General features: G+C 49.0%; 1 protein-coding gene across 2 annotated transcripts in view; it reads left to right on the forward strand.

Moving 5' to 3' along the window:
* Myo10A (unconventional myosin 10A) overlaps positions 1-21,101 on the forward strand; it is a 180,265-nt gene that overhangs the window by 63,048 nt on the left and 96,116 nt on the right. For both annotated transcript variants that reach the window (XM_075868746.1, XM_075868747.1), the window contains exons 10-15: positions 652-768; positions 886-944; positions 1,823-1,952; positions 3,109-3,540; positions 6,726-6,883; positions 11,902-12,072. In XM_075868746.1, the coding sequence (XP_075724861.1) occupies positions 652-768; positions 886-944; positions 1,823-1,952; positions 3,109-3,540; positions 6,726-6,883; positions 11,902-12,072 (1,067 nt within the window). The remainder of the gene's footprint in view (positions 1-651; positions 769-885; positions 945-1,822; positions 1,953-3,108; positions 3,541-6,725; positions 6,884-11,901; positions 12,073-21,101) is intronic.

The following is a 21,101-nucleotide window of genomic DNA, read 5'->3' on the forward strand; positions in this document are numbered from 1 at the left end:
TTCCGCCCTATACCGATGGTCAAGCATGGAGTACCAATTATTTTGAAGACAGACATTGCGTAGTTGTAAAAGTGAATGCTGAAAAGGAAAAAAAAAATAACTTATTTCAACATATCATAGTAACTCAATACTAGCAGTGTGGTAGCTTGGGCTAGTTGGTATGACATCACGATAGTTATAGCGCGAGAACAGAACGACGACACGGAGACAGGCTCGTGTCTTTCGTGCTTTTCTTGTCTCTGTGTCGTCGTTCTGTTCTCGCGCTATAACTATCGTCAATACTAGCATAGGGGACACTATTTGTTGGGAACATTATCAAGCATTATAGGAGACATTATATATTGTGTAGGGAACTATGCGAACGACGACGAAGCAGCAAGAAACGGCAAGCCACAGCGTTGGTGCACACGCGCGACCCGAACTTGCGCTTGTTTTGTATTTTCGGCCTGTTGACGTTCCTCGCTCTTCTGGCGTTCCTTGGCCTTCTAGTAGGTCTATACGTAAATAAACTACGTGACAATTGTTTTCTTTTCAATGGTATAAGGTGAGGATATTGGCCTAAGTCGGAAGGAATTACAGTGGGCTAAACGCTATGCGATTTCCGTTAGTGTGATACGAACCCAGGACCTTCGTATGTTTCGCCTCTCGCAGCTGAAGCACGGTCAGGAGGGCGTCCAAGTGGGAAGCGAGGCTGAGGTGCGGTGGGCATCGCACCTGCTGCAACTCGCCGAGGACGGCATTCTCGCCGCGCTCACCACCAAGACAACGGTCAGTGTGCGTGTGTGCACTCGTCTACGTCGATCGTGTGCGGTCACGTGACCACGCGCGAAGTTCACCCACACGTCACACTTGGCCGTGACAATTGTCTTTTTTCTTGCTTTGTAGGAAGCTCGCGGAGAACGTCTCACGACTCCGCTGAACATCGACCAGGCTCTAGACGCGAGGTGAGTTCACTGCAGGAGCGTACTGAGAAACCACATCGCTGGTGCCTTGTAGCTTTCTCAAATATCTCTGCCGGGTGTTGTTGGTGTCTGAGCAGCATGAGAGTGGGTTAGGTGCGTCGTCGCATCCTAAGACTTTTTTTTTTAGGTACACAGTCAGCTTGGCAAGAAATGTTTCTAAGATAGTAGGTATATTGTTGTAAAAACATGACGATTGCTTTATTTTGAGAATTTGTGAAGTGATCACTGTGAATGCTGTAGTTATCATGTCAGATATATATTCGTGGTGCAAGAGCGTAATGGGATGAGAATAGTATCAGACCAATTATTCTAAAGGCTTTGAACAGTAGCCGATCGACACCACCTATTGCTTGCAGTGTATTGCTTGCAGTGTCTCCGTGAAATGGGCGATGCTTATATATAACTCTAATGACAAATGCGTAGGAGCTAAATGACAAATGTAACACCCAGATAAAGTGACAAAATTGTATTCGCGTACTTTGAAGCAACGTGGAAAAAGAAAGCAGACAGTTGGACCCTTGACCAGTGCTGTGCTGTATTCTCTCTAAGTTCATTCCTTCGTTTTGTGCGCTGATTCAGTAGTGAGCACCTAATCCGATTCGACTAACTAGCTTGCTGAGTAATTACAATACCGCGACTATAAGATCGCGATTTATAGGTTAAAACTTCAAATCGGAGAAACGTTTCCACAGTTCGATGCAGGCTCCGGCAGATTCCTGCAACTTCGAACAAGTCGCGCGTCATATCGGACTCCGAGTTGGGCCACCTATTTTTATAGTTTTTATTTAGGGGGGGGGGGTGGAAGGGGGCTTTGCTTTGATCTGTTTTTGAGGCCCCCAAACTTATTCCCATGATCGCAGGGATGCCGTTGCGAAAGCCCTGTACTCCGGCCTCTTCTCGTGGCTCGTGTGGCGTGTCAACCAAGCCGTCTGCCAGCGGGAGACTGCGAGGACCACAGCGATCGCCATCTTGGATATTTTCGGCTTTGAAGTACGTATCTCCTGTCAAACTTCTCCGGAAGCCTAACATACCGCCGAATCGGCAGTTCTTCTATGCGGAAGAGTCTGCCGCACCAAAATTGCTGCTAAATACAACGCATCAAGCAACACGTGAGCTCAAGCGGCTATAGCATATAATGCGTAATAAGAGGCAACGCAGCACATGTCGTCGTAGGCTTTTTTCTGATAACTTATAGACCTGACATAAAAGGGCGTGTGTAGATTTCCTTATGTTTAAGGTTGCAGGGGTGTTCAGATTGTTTGAAGGCAGTCTCATTTTATATCATGAAGGCAGAAACCGTCGCCGCGCCGCCCCTCTCAGCGCGGCCTGTGCGTCTTAACTCTAGGAACCTTAATGCACCGTGAGTCCTTTCTAATATCGGATTGGACACTCGTAGTGACATTGCTAATCTCGCACTGATAAGGCCTGGCCCAAGGGACGGCTTTCAGCTCTCCCATAGTGGAGTATCGAGTACTCTAAATCATTAGCCACCTTTTCTAAACACTAATCTCTCCTTGATCACCATGGGCACTCTAGATTCTGGCTACCATGCGTGCCCTTGCTCGTCAATTATATCAGTGCACCATTGTCACTTGCGCGACCCGGTAATTACCTAGAAAGTGCTGATCAATTAATGTCGCAAAAAGCAAGGTTTATAAATAGGATATTTGTTTTCGTAAATGCCAATAAGTGGCTTGTAGATTCTGCTTATCGATACAACGGCTTCAGTGACATTCCTTATACAATCACTTCTCAAGGCTTGAAGAACCAGTCTTCTTTCGAACTTCGGTCTTTGGGCCGTTTCTTGCATGCGAAACGTCGTCTAAAATATACCAAACTAAGAGTACGACCAAGTAAACGTCTTCGTAAGCCATTAAAGGTCACTCTGTCACTCTTAATCTGCCCCTCTTCATCACTGAGTTCGCGTGGAACAGTTGCAGAGAGGGAAAACATGATTAAGCACCTCGGTGACTGGTGAACATCGGATTACATCCTTCGGGAACGAGCGACTTGTTTACGAACTGGGATAGTCTTTTACATGCATAGCGTTGCATAGGAAATTCTCATTTCTTGAATATTACCGTTCTATAAACCAGTAATAAAGGAAATAACCTAGTTTTTCATCGTACCGATCTAAATCCTACAGGACTTGAAGGAGAACAGCCTGGAGCAGCTGTGCATCAACTACGCCAACGAGGCGCTGCAGCAGTTCCAGATCCGCCAGGTGTTCAAGCTCGAGCAGGCCGAGTACAGCCGCGAGCGTCTCAGTTGGCAGCCGCTGAGCCACTGCGACAACCAGGGGGCGCTGCAGCTCATCGCCAAGCGGCCCCTGGGCCTCCTGGCGCTGCTGGACGACGAGTCCAACTTCCCGAAGGCCACGGACGCCTCTTTCCTGGACAAGTGCCACTACAACCACGCCCTGGACGAGCTGTACTCGCGGCCTCGCATGTCGTCGCTCGAGTTCGGTGTACGACACTACGCGGGTCACGTGTGGTACTCGGTCGAGGGATTCCTGGACAAGAACAGGGACACCCTGCGACCCGACGTGGTGCAGCTGCTCATCTCGTCTAAGCTTCCCGTGAGTAGTCCACGTCTATCCCTAAGTGAGTAGTGAGTGAGTAGTGAGTGAGTAGTGAGTAGTAGTGAGAGTAAGTGAGTAGTCCATGTCTATCACATTTCCGTTGTTTACGGCGCCGCCCCGCCGTGGTGATCTAGTGGCTAAGGTACTCGGCTGCTGACCCGCAGGTCGCGGGATCGAATCCCGGCTCCGGCGGCTGCATTTCCGAGCGAGGCGAAAATGCTGTAGGCCCGTGTACTCAGATTGGGTGCACGTTAAAGAACACCAGGTGGTCGATATTTCTGGAGTCCTCCACTACGGCGTCTCTCATAATCTTAAAATTGTTTTGGGACGTTAAGTCCCACATATCAATCAAATCAATCTGTTGTTTACGGCACCGACGGCAGTACCACCGCTGTGAAAGAGAGTTAACGAAAAATAAAATAAAATAACGGCGTGAACACAATGAAAAGTAGCGGCCAGAAAAGGAGGAATGGTATTGTCTTCATGGTCATTGAGGTGGCTTATTCATTCGACATTTGAGTGGATTGTGGATTCTCTTCTGAGAACCGAAATATAGTGCGAAGGAATGGGTTTAGTAAAGATTCGTTCATTGATATGTGGGATTTGACGGCCCGAAACCACGATGTGATTATTAGAGACGCTGTAGTGGAGGGCTTCGGAAATTTTGACCACCTGGGGTTTTTTAATGCGTACCCAAAAATTAGCACACGGGCCTACAGCATTTTCGCCTCCATCGAAAATGCAGCCGCCGGAACCGAGATTTGGTCCCGTGAACTGTGGGCCAGCAGCCCAGTACCTTAGCCACTAAACCACCACGGCAGAGCTAGTAAAGATTCGTGCAAGTTCTCTGCCCCGCCGCAGTGGTCTAGTGGCTAAGGTACTCGGCTGCTGACCCGCAGGTCGCGGGATCGAATCCCAGCTGCGGCGGCTGCATTTCTGATGGAGGCGGAAATGTTGTAGGCCCGTGTGCTCAGATTTGGGTGCACGTTAAAGAACCCCAGGTGGTCGAAATTTCCGGAGCCCTTCACTACGGCGTCTCTCTTAATCATATGGTGGTTTTGGGACGTTAAACACCATAAATAAATCGTGCAAGTTCTGTTGCATTAATATAGAGTATACGTAATGTGAACCGCAAGACGTTGAAGTTGTTTAGTTGTTCTGTAGTCCCACTTGATCTTAATAGTCTGTGAGTACGGCTTGTTGTGGCTGCGCTCCTGAATTTCCTCTCAAAAGGATTTCGGGGAGCGTTCTATCGCGTTTTTAAAATGAGAAGGAGCTCTGGAAAGCATCATGTGTCAGAGAAGACAGCTTCAGGTAAAGGTCGCCTTGCCCACTGCACCGAACCGCATAAGATGAAGAAAAGAAGAGAAAAAAACAATGAATGTGAGAAGTGAAAATTACTTGTAAGCATTAATGACTCTTGACATATCATTTTCAAAGCATCAACACAAACCCACGTTGATACAAAAAAAAAAAGGGTGGCTAAGACACGCGCGAGTCAGACATCATTAACGGAATGGAAGGCTTAAGGCCCAGTCAGGCAATCACTGTGGCCGCTATCCGACTAGCCCTAATTCATGAATCATTGCATGCACTTCGCAGATATGCAGAAGGGTGTCTTGAAGGGCCAGTTTTTACATGATACTCCGATGTAATAGCGTGGAAATCGGGTCAAGACGGAGGGACAGACAGCAATATCGCTGACGAACAACTCGGTGCAAGTCTATTGCGACGGAAAGTATGTACAGAAAATGGGAACTAAAAAGCAGCAAGAAAACATGACACATGGTCACCGTGCACATGGTCACCGTGGTACTTGGTCCCAATGGCTTATGGTCACGTGGTCACTCAGTCCCGTTCGTACGTTGCTTCCTTGCAGTACCACAGATATGGTTGAAGCCCAACACTGCCCAAAAAACACCTCGCGTGCGTCGATTTTGAAAATTCCTAGCCACTCTCCCAGATACTCCCTTCTGCGTCGACTGATCGCTCTCTATTTTCTCGGCGTAGAGAAAGCAAAAGAGATGAACGAAAAAAAAAACGCAGGCAACCATTAGCCATAATTTGTTTACGTTTTCTACCATTGATTGATTGATTGATATGTGGGGTTTAACGTCCCAAAACCACCATATTATTATGAGAGACGCCGTAGAGGAGGGCTCCGGAAATTTCGACCACCTGGGGTTCTTTAACGTGCACCCAAATCTGAGCACACGAACCTACATCTTTTCCGCCTCGATCGGAAACGCAGCCGCAGCCGGGATTCGAACCCGTGGCCTGCGGGTCAGCAGCCGAGTACCTTAGCCACTAAACCACCACGGTGGGGCATTTTCTACCATACATGAGATGCATGGGGCATAGGCCAAAAGAGAAAAAAAATTGGGGGGGGGGGGGTTGTAGAAGCGTAGTCAGGAGGTGGCACTGTTTCGCCATGCATACATAGTGCAAAATGACCATTTGCCTACCGTGCCCCCACTTTCGAGGGAAGGCCCGATGGTCCACCACATGGCTACGCCACTGTGTGAGGGGAAAGGGAAGTTAAAAGAGAGCGAGAAAGCAAGGCGTCGGTATGTACTATGTACCGCTCAGACGCACGACGCCAGCGTATCCACAATCGTTCAGTTGAGTGTGTCGTCTTGAAACGCTGCAAAAGAGATCGTGCGACCTTCCTTCTAGGCTGACGGGATATCACATCACACTCCGAGCGTCCCTCCTTCTGTTAAAAAGCCTATCGGAAAGCTGTACACTCATTGTGTAGATTATAGTGGTTCTGGAGCTTTTTATTGGAGTGGGAATGGATTCTGGAGTTACTGTCACGTCCCTGCAAAGACGTGCATATTGTCACCGCGGTAAATGGCTCATTCAGGGCTGGTTGGTTTACTGTACTTCCAGCGCTAAAAGAACGTCACGAAGTCGTAACACCGAAAAGCATTTTATTCATCCTGTCAGCATATATATACTCTACCGGAGTGTCATTCGAACAAAAAAAAGAAAAGCACACAAACCATGGCTGTGACTAACAACCAGATGTGTTTTATTGTTCCACTCAGCATATACATATTCCACCACAATCTCGTTTGAGATTGTGGTGGAGTGTATATGCGCTGATAACGTATGTGCGTGTGCCGATATCGCTGTTTTCTGCTGCGAATCGCGCGCCGTCTTTTTCGATCGCATCGCAGATGGTGTCCCAGATGTTCGAGTGGCGCCGCGCCACGGCCGAGGCGTGCAAGACGTCGAGCAAGGCGGACGGCCGCTTCGTCACAATGAAGCCCCGGGCGCCCACGGTGGCAGCCCGCTTCCACGATTCCCTGCAGAGCCTGATGGAGGCCATGGCACAGTGAGTGTTGCTTCCTGCATAACTCGATCTGCCCTTTCGCACTTTCGTGAAGTGCATTTTGAAGTTTGGTGGACAGTTGAACCAACGCGTCCTTTATTTAATTCCATGCCAGTGCAAACGCGCGCTAGTCAACGGGAGCCGTCGGGTCTGCCTTAGTTCAGGGAGTGACCGTAATGCGGCGCTGCATGAGGGGTAGCGCTAGGGAGCCTTCATGTGCGCGTGTTTTAGGGTGGTGACAACTCCGATGATGGTTGCTTACAACTGGCTAAAACGGCCCCCATACTTGACGGGCCGCCATGTTGGTTCTGAGTGCTCGCTCATTTACATTGACGGCAGCATGGGTTTCAACGAGAAGAGGTTTTTTTTTTTTGTATAGCAAGTGTTGAAGGGTTGTTTTCTGAAGTTAGCCGTGGTTTGGTGGAACAGGAAAGACATGTTCGTGACTCGAGTTTGTATAAAATACTGTTAAAACAGTTCGTTTCTCCCACTTGGTAGACCCACCGCATTGGCGGAGTGAGGTTATTTAGGGAGCCTATATTTGCGACGGGGAGAACCTCGATGTCACTATGAATGGACTTCAATGTCCGTGCGCCATTCATGAAGCATATTCACCCTAGCACTGCAAATACCTCAAAGGCCTCTTAGTGCGAGGCTCGCAACCGTGCTGTTTATATGGTGGAACTCGTAACGACCGTGAAGGCAGAACAAACAACCGGGTAGTTCGCCATGTTCTCTGTAAACCGAGTAGCTCAGCTAGCTTGTTTCTCATACCCTAAACATTGCGTTTCTCCGTAATATAATTTCCTACAGCAAGTTTAGTTCCTGCGAACGAATATGTACAATGACTGCTTAAAAACCTTACAAGCTGTAAGCATTGCCCGGATAAGTATATAGGGAATTCCATCACATTGCACCGCCCTCCCCCTATGCCCACAAGCCTGTATATTAGGCTAGAAGAAAAGCAAAGGGGAGCAACGAGGGACAAATCAAGTTTTTCCAGGTCAGATTTTATTGCAAACAGCATCCAAACGGCATCTGGCCTTGTGCATCCAGCCTCCTTTGCTGGAAGCTTGTGTCTTCGCAGTGGGCCTAGAGTAAAGCAATAAGACAAAAAATCATACACAGCTCCGACCACATATACGGAGTCCATGCACATTTTCTCTACAAGCACTAAATAAAAGCGGAGTTTACGATATCAAATCGTCTGTGTGTCTGGTTATGAAACAAAAGGACAACACAAATAACGATGCACCACATAGGGCATACTTGAGTTATGAGCTGACAACCGACTTGCTTATTGCACATATACTGCTCCGTTCAGAACCGACAGATAGACAGAAGGATGGACGGACACGAACAGTAAATCTGTCGCATTCTATGTTATTAAAGACAAGTCCTGTTTGCAAATATTGAGCGAGTTTCCGTGTGGTTGCACGTGTCATTGAAGTGAAGAACGAATACCCCATGACAAGCCACACAAAAAGTTAGTTGCGTTGCAACTGTGCAAGACAATCGCCTACAGGGAACGCGTTCACCGGCTCGTCTGTCTACCTCTCCAAATGCCCTTCCTCAGCAACCGAGGTAGAATTGCAGGAATGCGAACATCTGCCAGAAAAGGAAGAAGCAAACGGGAGCGTCCGTAGGTGGTTTACGGGCCTGGCGTTTTCCGCGACGAATGCAGTGACGGCTTCGGAAACCGACACATTCGACTAGTCATATCGTTCGATTGAGGAACTGCGCTTCGACTACAAGGATAAACAAGCATACTCAACCATCTTCCGCTTGCACAGCGTAGCCGAACAAAGCCTAATTCATTATTATACTGTGCACGTTGTCGTGCTTACTTTGCTCAAACTGCTTTTCGTTGCATGGCTAAGTCAGCGATTTCACGAAATGTGCGGTGATATACTCAACCCGCTCGCAATACAACGGGTACTCACCTCACAAACACGGCGAGTAGTAGTCGCCTCCAAGCACACTTCACTTGTGTATAGTTCAGCGTTTCCGTTGGCTAGAGCAAGTCGGTATGCGGGAAGGTCTCCAGATGGTTTTGCATTGTGGCACGCAGCATCCTGTTGTTGTTGTTGTTGCCCCTTCGCACTGGCACATACCCACTATGGGGGATTGGCCATGAAATCTAGAAGTATCCTATATGAGATATATTAAAAGGTTTATCCTTAATGAAAAAACTAATGATGTAATAGAAAATAATAATTAACTAAAAAGGAATATTAAACTAAACAAATAATTGAAGATTGAATCAAGAAGAGAAAAGGTGAGGTAATACTACAGTGGAAGACAGAAATTTTGAGTAGACCAGACAATCGAGCTTATCTCACCCGGTCACAATCAAATGAATATGCAAATTTCATTCAAAATTAGACAAGTGTCTTCAGAAATATATTTAAGCAGGCATTATTATGACATGCGCTTTGATTCTCGAATGAAATTGCATACAGCATCGAATACGCTCCTGTGGCAATGTCCCAAGCTACAGGCACCGAAACTTAGAACATTATCTGCAGTTAAATTTAAACCTACTGCTTGAAACGGAACAATTAAAAGTCTTTTCCTAATTAATGAATAGTTTTTACATGTTATAAAGTAATGCTCTATTGTTTCCGTTTCTTCACAGAATGGACACAGGGGGGATATCGCCAGACCAGCTCTGTGCAAGTAAAAGTTTAATGGAGGGACACGACATCGAAATTTGGTTAAAATAACTTCTAACTTTTTAGATTGACTCCACTGAGGTTTCCAGGGGTATGTTAGGTGCTGATAGTCCGTATATTTAGTAATATTTTCCATAATATCCGTATAAATAGCCCATTTTCTATATCTGATCGACACTATGTGTTCCGATTCTGGTAGTACCGAGATCACAGGGCCATCAAGTGTGGCTCGAGATAGTGAATCGGCTATTTCATTCAACCGTATGCCACAGTGTCCCGGGACCCAGACTAACTTCAGGAACTTCACATGAGGTGGAACTAATGTTTGTAATGTCGCTAGAGCTCTGGCATATAGACTTCAACGTTCTCAGTGTAGGTGCGCTTAGCACGAGGATGGTGTCGTAGCGGAAGCTACCTCCATGGGGTGATCAAACGCAGCTCATACCGCAGCTTGTACACCCGCGCCACCATGCAGCTAGTGCAGTGCGATGGAGCAGGAACGCCTGGCCGCAACAACCAACATGGCGCCTGTTGCCACGGAAACCGGGACTGGCAACATTGTGTTTTAGCGGGTGGCGGCAAGTGGTGGGTCAAAGGCTGACACCACCCTAAAACACGGAGACGCGCGCACATGAAGGCTCCCCAGGTAGCGCTAGAGTTACTGTATGTGCTACCTTTAGGTAGCACATACAGTAATAGCATATACATAAGCTACCTAAAGGTAGCATATACTGTAACTCTAGGTAGCGCTGCTTGCGTTAAACGTGCTTCCGAACGCTTTGCCCCGGAGATGCGGCAGACGCGTGTCCCTCTCCAATATCACACGTCTGTCAGGTTTCTTTCTTCATGCTCCTTCTTTGTGGCTGGAAGCAGTGCCGCCTCCGCCCTCACAGCGCTAGTTTATGCAGCGGCGTCACCGTGACGCGTTCCCGTTGGTTGCCCGCATAGCGCCACGAACGGCGGCACGCTATCTCAAAACACCGCATCACTTATACAGAGCCAGATTTTGATAACGAGGAAATGACATGATGCCGTCCCGCGGATCTGTACACACGAACAGATAGTTACTTTATATGATCCCCCTTGGGAGGCGCAGCGTGAGGGGGCTTTCTTCCCCATCTATTTTTGTATATTTTTGTATTTTTTCTGTATCCTGCAAAATTCTTATGTCAGCCTGTCTGCCTCACTGTATTTGAAGCAAAGGCCCTTTGTCAGGCTTTCAGCCCTTGCCTTCACTCCATTTTCTGTACTGGCACAGAAAGAAACAAATAAATAAATAAATAAATAAAGAAAGAAAGAAAGAAAGAAAGAGAGAAAGAAAGAAATGACCACAAAGCACACGCGAAAGCGAGGCAAGGGGCGACAGCAGGAACAGGCTAGAGGAGAGGGTGGTGCACGAACGGCTGGATCGGACGCGTCTGGCAGGCATTCATAAAATAGAGCAGGTGCTGGTCGAACTTCGATGAAAGCACAGCGTAAACTTTCATTCGTTGATTGAGATAACACCCATGCACTTATTTCTTTATATGCGTATCACTCACGAAATCTGTCACCCTCCGCTCGCCACAGGCCGCGCCGCTATGTTTGCGAAACGCTCTCGATTATTTGAGACGGTTTCGATAAGATTGAGCGCATGACGGGCTCGCTTTTTACGCGGACACGTTCCGCCAAAGATCAGATTAGCGGCAGCCGACGATTGTGACGCCACTATCAGTATGGAGCCTGCCTTACTCGTTTTTTTTTAGTTACTTAGATATCTGGGTTCAAGACCGATAAAGATTTACGCCCCTACCGGTGTGACTGCCACCTTTATCACCACTGCTACCCCGTATCGCTGCTTTATTTTTATTTTTTTTGCCTTACGCACGGTGAACCGTATTTGCTCTGAAAGTCGTAGGGAAAACAATAATAATACTGGTGTAACAGAAAAAGCCCTTTACGGCTCAAGATTATTTGGTAAAGAATAAAGTCGCGGTGAAGATGACTTCGATGGAAACTTAACGTCTCGCTTTGTATCCGTAATTCTTCACGCTTGGACAACATTGCCACCCCCTTTTTGCATGCTCGTTTCTTTTCTGTTCTGTGAAAACAGCTAAATTATTTCTGTACCTGATTCTTTTACTTCTTTTACGTTGTAACCGTTCCTTGTTCATAAACAAAAAGGTGAGTATACTCTCACACTGTCGCTATTCTGGTCACAGACGTCACAAACTTGAATCATGTGTGCTATTTTTTTTTCTGTCTATAGAATAATGCAATCATGTCTAATGTAGTACTTAACATGTCAGATTCTAAAGCTGTTTGAAGTATGTCTTAACAGGTGCCCTGCTGTTGTTCCTTCCACAGGTGCAACCCGTGGTTCGTGCGCTGCATTAAGCCTAACAACGAGAAGGCTCCAATGAAGTTCGACCTGGCCGTGGTGCTGGAGCAGCTCCGGTATTCCGGCATGCTGGACACGATACGGATACGCAAACTCGGATACCCCATACGATTCAAGTTCGCCACCTTCTCGGAAAGGTATTGGTGCACGCCGCTAGCGTCCACTCTGTTTCAGCCTCATGATGACGTCACGAACAGGACTGTAACCATAGACATAAACAAAAAAGTCTCGGAAGGAGGGCCACGTGACTGCTTTGAATTCTACTATACAGTATAGTCAATGCCACCTTCATTTAGGATGCCTAACGAATGGCTCGTGTTGCCAGCGGAGGCGCCCTGCCTTCGCGGTGGCGCTAGCGACAGACACCATCATCACGGGGTTTCCTACTTGTGACCCGAGGGCGCGTCAATCGAGAGTTATTCGAGATTCGCAATTATACAAGACCATTTCGAAGGCTGTGCAACATGTCGAGCTGTTGCACCGTCCGCCACAAGTGGCGCTAGCGACTGACACTATAATCGAAAATGAAAGAGGGCAAGGGTGTGGCAGCTGTTTTCGTTCTCATGCGGCAGGCATCTAAATAAAGGAAGCGCTGCAGTATAGTCAAATGCAGCTTTAGACGCCCGGGGGATGTTCTCCTCAAAGGTGAAAGCATACAGCCCTGCGCCAATGGGCGTGCAGTATTCACAGACGTCAACAGATGAACGGCGGCCTATGACTCCCGCCTTCAGAGCACATTACCTTGTGCGCATGAATGGTACTATATATATATATATATATATATATATATATATATATATATATATATATATATATATATATATATATATATATATATATATATACAAGAGACAGACACAACACCCGTTCGTCGGGCAAGCTGTTCTATTCTGCTTCTTCTTCCTCGCTCGCCTAGCATGCGCGTCTGTGACAGAGTGCCAGTTTTGGTCTTCGTCGTCACACTCGGCCATTACTGCAAGTATTGTCGATGGGCCACACGACAATGTTCATGTGGGTGAGGCTAGCTTCAGCAGTTATTGCTTCAGCTGGGCGGGGTTGGCTGATTCGTCGTGGTCGGCCGCGACCACGCTGGAAGTTTGTCGAAATCGGCTCCGGCGGCTGACACTGGCTATTGTTGCGAAGCGCGCCTCCGACGACGTTACGAAGGGCGCTACGAATCTCACCGCTGCAACCACTGTTTCGAAAGACGGCGACGCCAACACGGTCCCGAAGGCGCCACTGCTTCGAACTCCGCCGGGAAGGTCACCAGCCGTTTGGTAGCGTAGGTTTCTCATCTCGCGACTGCTTCTGCGCAGAGCTGATGGACGAGCGGACGAGACGACGGTGAGTTAAACAAAGTTTATGTACAGCATATATACAGAGGCGTTACAAATTCGGCACTGGGGCCGACAGCTTAGAGACCCGAAGAGCAGAGCTCTCCTCTCTAACACATAGGTCTGCTCTCAAATGGGTCTGCTGCTAACACATAGCTCAACTCGCTATCACATAGCTCTCTTCTCTGGCACACAGCTCAACTCTCTATCACATAGCTCTCTGTTGGAGAGCAGACACACATGTCTGCTCTCCAACAGGTCTACTGCTCGCGACGCACCGCAGGGCTTCTTTTATAAGCACCGGGTCCAACCCGAATGTCCAACCAGAAGCGCCGCTGGTCGTGAGGTTAGAATCCTCCAATGGGGTCGCCGCTGGGCCGCGTCATTCTTTCTCATAGAATCTGGAGAGGCTGCGCTGCAGGTGGCTGCACCCAAGGACGAGTGACGTCGCCAGGCATTGCGTCAGACCCGCCAGACAGGAAGGCGCCGGCTGCTTGCTCGACGGGCTTGCTTGCTGAGGTGACTCACTGCACGTGCGCGCCAGAAAGGCGCCGTCGCGTGATGACGCTGTTGAGTTGTTGATCGCGTCAGGCGGGCTCGCGTGCTGGCCTTGACACAGATTTCCTTTTTCCTCGGCATGGACGTTCGCTGCGGACTCGCTGGCATAACACTATATCGCCCGGGTCGTTCGCCATGTCGTGGTGGGGACTGGGTCCTGGTTGGTCCCTTTGTTGATGACTCCGCGGGACGACATCGACTGTCGCGTGGCAGTCTACAGCCTCGGCCGCGCTGTGACTTTTCAGAGAAAGTAGTTCGACTCCGGTTTTCCTTTGGTGGACCGAGCAAGCATTCTCGTTGTAGAAGTTTCCTGCGGTGGTGTGGTTTTCTTGGAGATGGTTCAGGCGGGCGGCCCCGACTGGATCGACATGGTCGCAGGTTGATCACAGAACGCTTTCCTTTGTCCACATTTTAGAAAACAGGGCAGGAAATGGTGGATCCGGCAACGAAACGAGTAGCATCTTATGCAGCCGTCTGCTGAATTTTCTGCGGATCGAGAGGTGTTTTTCGGTGCGATTAGACATCTGCACGAACTTGGGGTGAAGTCCTCGTGCGGACCTGTGGCGTGGCTCCTGCGCCATGACTTGCGTAGTCCGTGACTTGCGCAGCGTTGTCGCTATGGGGCTCCCGGACGCTGTAAAGTCAGTGTTTCTTGAAGCCACGCTGCGTACTGGCGGGAGATCCTCGACGGAAGCCGTTCCGAAAATCGGAGACTCTACCGATTCAGGCAGTGCATGCGTCACATGCATATCATCTTCCGTCTGACATGGGATGTTATTAGACTCAGCGGAAAGACCTGTCTCATTAGGTGGTAGAATGTCCAGTAGGATGGGGGCCGGTGCCTCTAAGTCGACCGGACGACCTGCGTTGGGGCCTCTTGCGGAGCGTTGCGCAAAGCTCGTCATCAGGGACCCGCCGGACACAGCTGCACCGTCGGGCCGGTACTCCTCAGGAGCTCTATATACGACAGCAGAAATGCCTGTGCAAGGCAGAGTTACTCGATCGTGATTGTTCCCTACATCTTGGTCACCGAGAGATGACAGGATGGTAGGGGCTCGAGTCGCATCCTCTAGGTCGGGCTTTTCCCGAGTTCCGTCTTGAGAGAAGGTCGAGTTACATGGGCAGGTGGCACAGGGAACCGGACCGAAAGCAGCTATGAGCTTGACGCTCCACTCCGCCCATGACTGCTGCTTCCAACCTTCATACCGGTGCCACGCCGCTGCACCTTCCCGAAGACGGTCTATGGCCACATACCATTTCTGATTCTCTGTCCAGGCCGCGCGCATTGCTAGCGCGTTGACGGTTGCCACCCAGCCGTCGGCGTCGTTCCGGACCCTGCCGAATTCCGGCAGTTCGTAGGTGGGCGGCGATGGTGGGGCGGCGCGTGAGAATGCGGATATCACTGAGGCAACGCCTGAGAGTTGCAACGCCTGAGAGTTGCAGCTGGTCTGAGAGTTGCAGGAGGGTGCCCCAAAGCTGCCTGCGTTGCTCCAATGGGCTTGCCTCAAGGTCGTGCGAGGCAGCTACATCCAACACGGCGTTAGTGGCACGCAATTCTGGCAACATTGTAGGAGCTCGCTCGGAGATTGACGCTGTCAGTTCGTTAGTGTTGACGCGGAGTAGCGCAATGGTACGCCGCAGGTTCGCGGCGCTGTCGTGTGTGAAGTCCGAAGCGTTGGTGATCGCGGTCTTCGAATGAGTAGCGGTTGCAGCACTCACGCCGGTGAGGTTGACGTGCAGAGAAGCCTGGACGGCGTTCCCTGGCAGATCGTATGTTGAAAGAGTGCGGCAACGGGAATGTAGGCCATGGGAAGCGTGAGCGGCATTCCCAAAAGACCGGAGACGGTGCGGATCCCTGCCGGGAAACGGTGGCAGGGTGTCAATAAGGTCATGCCCTACAACCCCAGGGGAGGCCTGGACGCCGTCCACTGGTGCTTTGAAGGGTAGCTGAAGCGGCGGGTGGGACGGTGGGACCCCATTGCCAAGGAAGCATGAACGGCGTTCCTCGATGGAGAAGCCCGCACTGCCGACGAACCACGAAGACACGTACCGGTGGCTTCCCGCAGAGGGTTCCCTTGTCGGCTTGCGCTGACGGCAGAATCCATAGCCAAGGACGCGTGCATGGCGTCCTTGTGAAATGGTACCGGTAACGTGTACTGCAGCCGCCGAAGAGGCCTTGACGCCGTCCCCGAACGGTGGTGGCAGTGGCGGCAGGTGAACAGCTGCCGAAAAGGCCTTGACGCCGTCGTCAAGCGGCGCTCGTGGCGGCTGTCCAAGACGACGAAGGCGGGACGTAAGACTTCTTCTTCGTCGACTGCGCCATTGTAATGTACTAGACAGAGAACAAGAGACAGACACAACACCCGTTCGTCGGGCAAGCTGATGATGATGATGATAATTGATACTCTGGCGCACACCCACAAAGGGGGTCGGCCAAGCTGTTCTATTCTGCTTCTTCTTCCTCGCTCGCCTAGCATGCGCGTCTGTGACAGAGACCATAGCCTTTGCTCGATTGCACTGTCTCGACAGGGCCACAACTATGACGGTGCCATTGCGATGAACACTTTTTGTTATCGGCCAGAAAAGCGATAAACGCTGTAACTGCTCATCGCTGTCATGTACCGGTGCGAGGGAAGCGTATCATTCGTAGGCGGAACGTGAGAGAGCACCAGAATCACCGCGCGACCGTGGGTATGTCACGTGGTATTTTTCTGATTGATTGATTGATTGATTTGTGGGGTTTAACGTCCCAAAACCACCATTTGATTATGAGAGACGCCGTAGTGGAGGACTCCAGAAATTTTGACCACCTGGGGTTCTTTAACGTGCACCCAAATCTGAGTACACGGGCCTACAACATTTCCGCCTCCATCGGAAATGCAGCCGCCGCAGCCGGGATTCGAACCCGCGACCTGCGGGTCAGCAGCCGAGTACCTTAGCCACTAGACCACCGCGGCGGGGCTGGTATTTTTCTGAACCGGTGGTGAGTAGTTGGGATTTACCCAATTTCCGTGGGGTATACCTTTTTATAGTAATGGTATTTTTTGGTTGGAGTTGAAAAGGAACGAATCTATAAACAGCTACGCTCGTAAAAAATGCAGCGCCGCCCACAGAACCCCGGCGCCCTTGCCCATAAATTGTGAAAAACAGCTTGGTTGACTGGTTACCGCTTGAACTATTAGTTTTTTTCTTGACCGGTAAATGTAATAAAAAAATTCACAGTTAAGCCGCAAGGACGAAGCAATGAATGTGATAGCAAAAACTTGTAATGCAACGCTGAGAATAGCTAGCAGATCGAAACGTGCAGCGCGCTCTCCACGCACAAATGACGCACGAAAACAACTCACACAGGTCGAGAGCTAACTAACAACGTATACAGCTTGATGCTTAACGCGCTGTTTAAACAAAAACAAAGCACGAGATTTAATAACAGGTACAGATATCAGTGCGAACGAACAGTTCGTTATCTGCATTTGTTCCGAATGTTGTCATTCCACGCTATGTAGCGGGGATGTCCCAGTTGCCACTTCGCTGTGTATCAAAAGCGCGCTGTTTTCGCTGACGGGGCCTGTCCGGCGAGCGAGGTGACCTTTGCGGCTCAAGCAACTAACGCAATCACTCCGATGAAAGGCCGAGGCACACGATTCTCCCCACCGAAAGATAAGCGCGCGCGCACAATCACCTACCCCCCCCCCCCCCCCCCCACACACACACACCCATCTGCAGCGCAAGTACGCGTGAGAGATAAGCGCGCGTTGGCGGGTGCACCGCGACAATCTTGATGCCAAGCGAGGGCGGCTTTTGTTTCATTCTTCAGTTCTCATATATATAGATACGTAAACATGTATGGTGCATGGCGGTAACGTGGCGGCGATGGCAAAATCAGTCGAGACTGTTCATATATTTGCTATCGCAGTAACACATACTGACAGTGAAAAGTTCGTCGTAACTGCGTAAAACATTACGCCACTGAGCAGCGATGTCAGAAATCGTACGAAAAAAAATGGACCCCGTATCTACGTGTTGCACTGCAAATGTCGTCGTTTTTTTATTGCGTGTAGAATAATGTATGCTCTCTGTGTGTTTATATTTATGTACACCACTTTCTGTATACCATCACTGCATGCTGAACTGTAATCGGCTGGGAAGCCTAGTCAAGCTCACAACAGCTTTTTCTTCCTATACCCTCTAGTTCCTGAAGTGGAAAATAAATGATTGGTTGAAAGACGATAGTCGGGGGGGGGGGGAGTGATTCCTAAATGAAAAGAAGATAAAAGTGAGCCCCGTAACTGTTTCTTCGAGGGAGAACACCTGAACCCTTTTATTCTCTCCTTACCCGCACACCTGAACACCTGAACACCTTTTATTCTCTCCTTACCCGCATCCCTCGTGAGTACCTCACGGGTAAGGAGAGAATAAAAGATGCGGGTAAGGAGAGAATAAAAGGATAGAGAGGAATTAAAGGTATAGAGATAGAGGAGCAGAAAGAGAGAGAGGCGCAGGGACAGCCACGTACGGAAGTGAGGAGAAGATAGGAAAGATGGACACGGTCGCAGAAGTCCGAGGACGGAGCACCACTCAGCGAGAGCTCGTGTCGGCGTCAGGACATGGTATAGGGCTAGCCAGTAGGTCAGAGCGGCGCTGTAGTCGGAGATCACGTGTGCACAACCAGTCGGCACGAAATCCAGCGAGCGAGTCCAAAGACGATAGTGTTGCGTCTGGAGAGAGTGAACAAAACGTTTATTCGATGTTCTGTGCGGGAAAATTGGTGAATCGTGAACGAGCGCATCGAGGCACGTTAGACCCGAGCACTATCTGGCAGTTATCTTCGAAAACGTAGGAAGGCGTACGTGCCTGTCTTGGGGGCGATAAGGTGTAGAACGCAAAGCGACAGGCAGGTGCCACCACCGTGTCGTCTCAGCAAAGCGTTGGAAACACTTGCCTTTTTGAGCATAGCGTTGCAGTGTCAGCGCAGTGTGACAAGCGCTACGGTCCTTAGAATTACTTATGTATGCACTCTCTAGTATAAAGACGCACGCACATAATAATGAAGTACTGTTATGGTGCATCAGATAAGCGCAATAGTAGCTTTTTTTAATGGACAATTGCACAAGTATGAACGTTTAAACTTGAGCAATATTGGTGGGCGCTGCGGATGGAGTTGGCCGTTTCGATATTGTTTGAGGCCGTTGGGTCATCGCTACGTAGGAAGGAGATTTCGCTTTGGGGATGGCTTTCAGCTCTCCCGTAGTAGAGTACCGGGTACTCTAAATCGTTAACCACTTTTTCTAAGCACAACAAACCAAAATTTTTGCGACGAAGTACTCAAGAAAGACTATCGTCTTCAAAAATTTACCGGCACGTTATTTTTTTTATCCAAGTCAATCATCCGAAGCATTTAGAAGGTCTTGACGTCACGAGATCGAGTAACTGCCAATGAATGGATCACTTATGCATGTTCTCTGTGTAGGAGGGATAGCTATGGCTGTGGGCGGAGCTGACAGTTTGTTCTTAGTTTGTAACTAAAGGTAGCGAAATCTCGTGATGCTGTTTGTTTCTCCATGAACGCAACAAACTCATTTGCTTTGTTCATACGAGTATCGCTCATTCTAAGCTCACATGCGAGCCAACTTCTTTTTTTCATTTTTTTACAGTTCGTTTTCACACGAAAGATGCCAGAATTATCTCACGTCCGTCTCCGCTTCCAAGAAACACAGGGCTATCTAATCGTCTCCGATCAAAGACGCGTCAAAAGGCTACAATTACGCTTTCAAGAAAAGAAAAGAAACAAAAGCGTGTGACTGGAAGTGTGATTCCGAGGCTGGCTCTTGCTGAGAGATGCTCTTAAAAAGAAAAAAATGCTAATAAACCGAGCCATTTTGCTCCTGTGGGAATGTTCACTTCACGGTCCAGGAGAGAAGCACCTCATCGAAGGCGTCGCTCTTTCGTCCCGGAAGGAGGCGCGAAAAGCGTTCCCAGCATCCTTTCCTCGGTCGTGTATTGCAGAATTTTTCATTAGTGATGCATCCTGTGGGAGTGAAAATTAGGTTCAGGTTTTGCATAAATAGTATTCACAGGTTCGCTTGGAAACATGCTGCATCGGATTGGTGTGCCGAAGAAAGCGGCGGTATTTATACTCCGTGTGCGATTTTTTGCAAGACACTGACACCAAAACGCTCAACAAACTATTTACTGTTGCCATGAGACCAGTGTCTTTCGGAAAGCTAAATAGCACGCACTCCCACCGTGAGATGCACTTGCTGGGCTAGTCTATGGGCCAATAACGTTTCTTGGCGCAGAAGTTGTCGACTTTCTGTGGCGAATGTTCACTCCCTGTACGTGAATGCGCCTCGATCGAAGCTGCAAGTTGATTTCGTCAAGTTCGGTCGACTTAACTGACAGCACGGCACAGTTTCGAAACAGACTGTAGACTGTGTAGAAATTGACTTCGTGTTGCGCTGTAAGTTATGTCATTCTATGATGAATGCCCACAAACTGGACCAACTCGCTATTATGATTCGGCAAACTAACGCCTTCTACGGCCACGGTGCTCGGTGCTTGCAACGAGAGGCGTTGCGAGGACGTCGGGCTTTCAAGTGGAGTCTTGGCTTCAAGCTTAGTCGCATTTCTTAATGTGTAACCTATAGATTAAGTCGGCCTGCAAAAGCAGACGGGCCCTCCACCTAATGCACAGGATAGGCAACCGGTGGTCAGTTGGGACAACAGAATGGTTGGTGTCAAAGGCGATTTACAGAATGAGCGACGGGTTAAAACGTAATCCGCTTGAACACGATGGAATGAATTGGAGACCGTTGGGTGAGGCTTTCGTCCTGACGTGTTCGTCGAATAGACTGATGATGATGTTGATGAAGAGTGGCTGCTATTCTAGATGTGGAAACAGGCAGTTTTCGATGCTGTAAAACCACAAAATATGTATTTCGCCTCTGAAGCCATTCATTATTGTTGTTGTTGTTGTTGTTGTTGTTGTTGTTGTTGTTGTTGTTGTTGTTTTCTCGCCATTTTTGTAGATGCGAAAAAAAGGCACTACCATTTCGCGCTTGGTGCGTCGTCGTTGTTGTCGTCTTCTGCCGGTCGAATTATTGCAGCCCGCACTAGCGTGGGCCATGTCGAATTCCGCCATGTCAGATTCCACTATCGGTCAACTCTGATCGGCCCAAAGCGCTGCTGTACACGGCCTCTCTGATTGTATCTACATTCCGCCATTACAAATTACACAATGTGTCTGAATCGGGCACTGGACGGAGAGCACCTCC

Source organism: Rhipicephalus microplus, chromosome 7 (genome assembly GCF_043290135.1).
Source record: "Rhipicephalus microplus isolate Deutch F79 chromosome 7, USDA_Rmic, whole genome shotgun sequence".
In the NCBI taxonomy this organism is placed as follows: domain Eukaryota; kingdom Metazoa; phylum Arthropoda; class Arachnida; order Ixodida; family Ixodidae; genus Rhipicephalus; species Rhipicephalus microplus.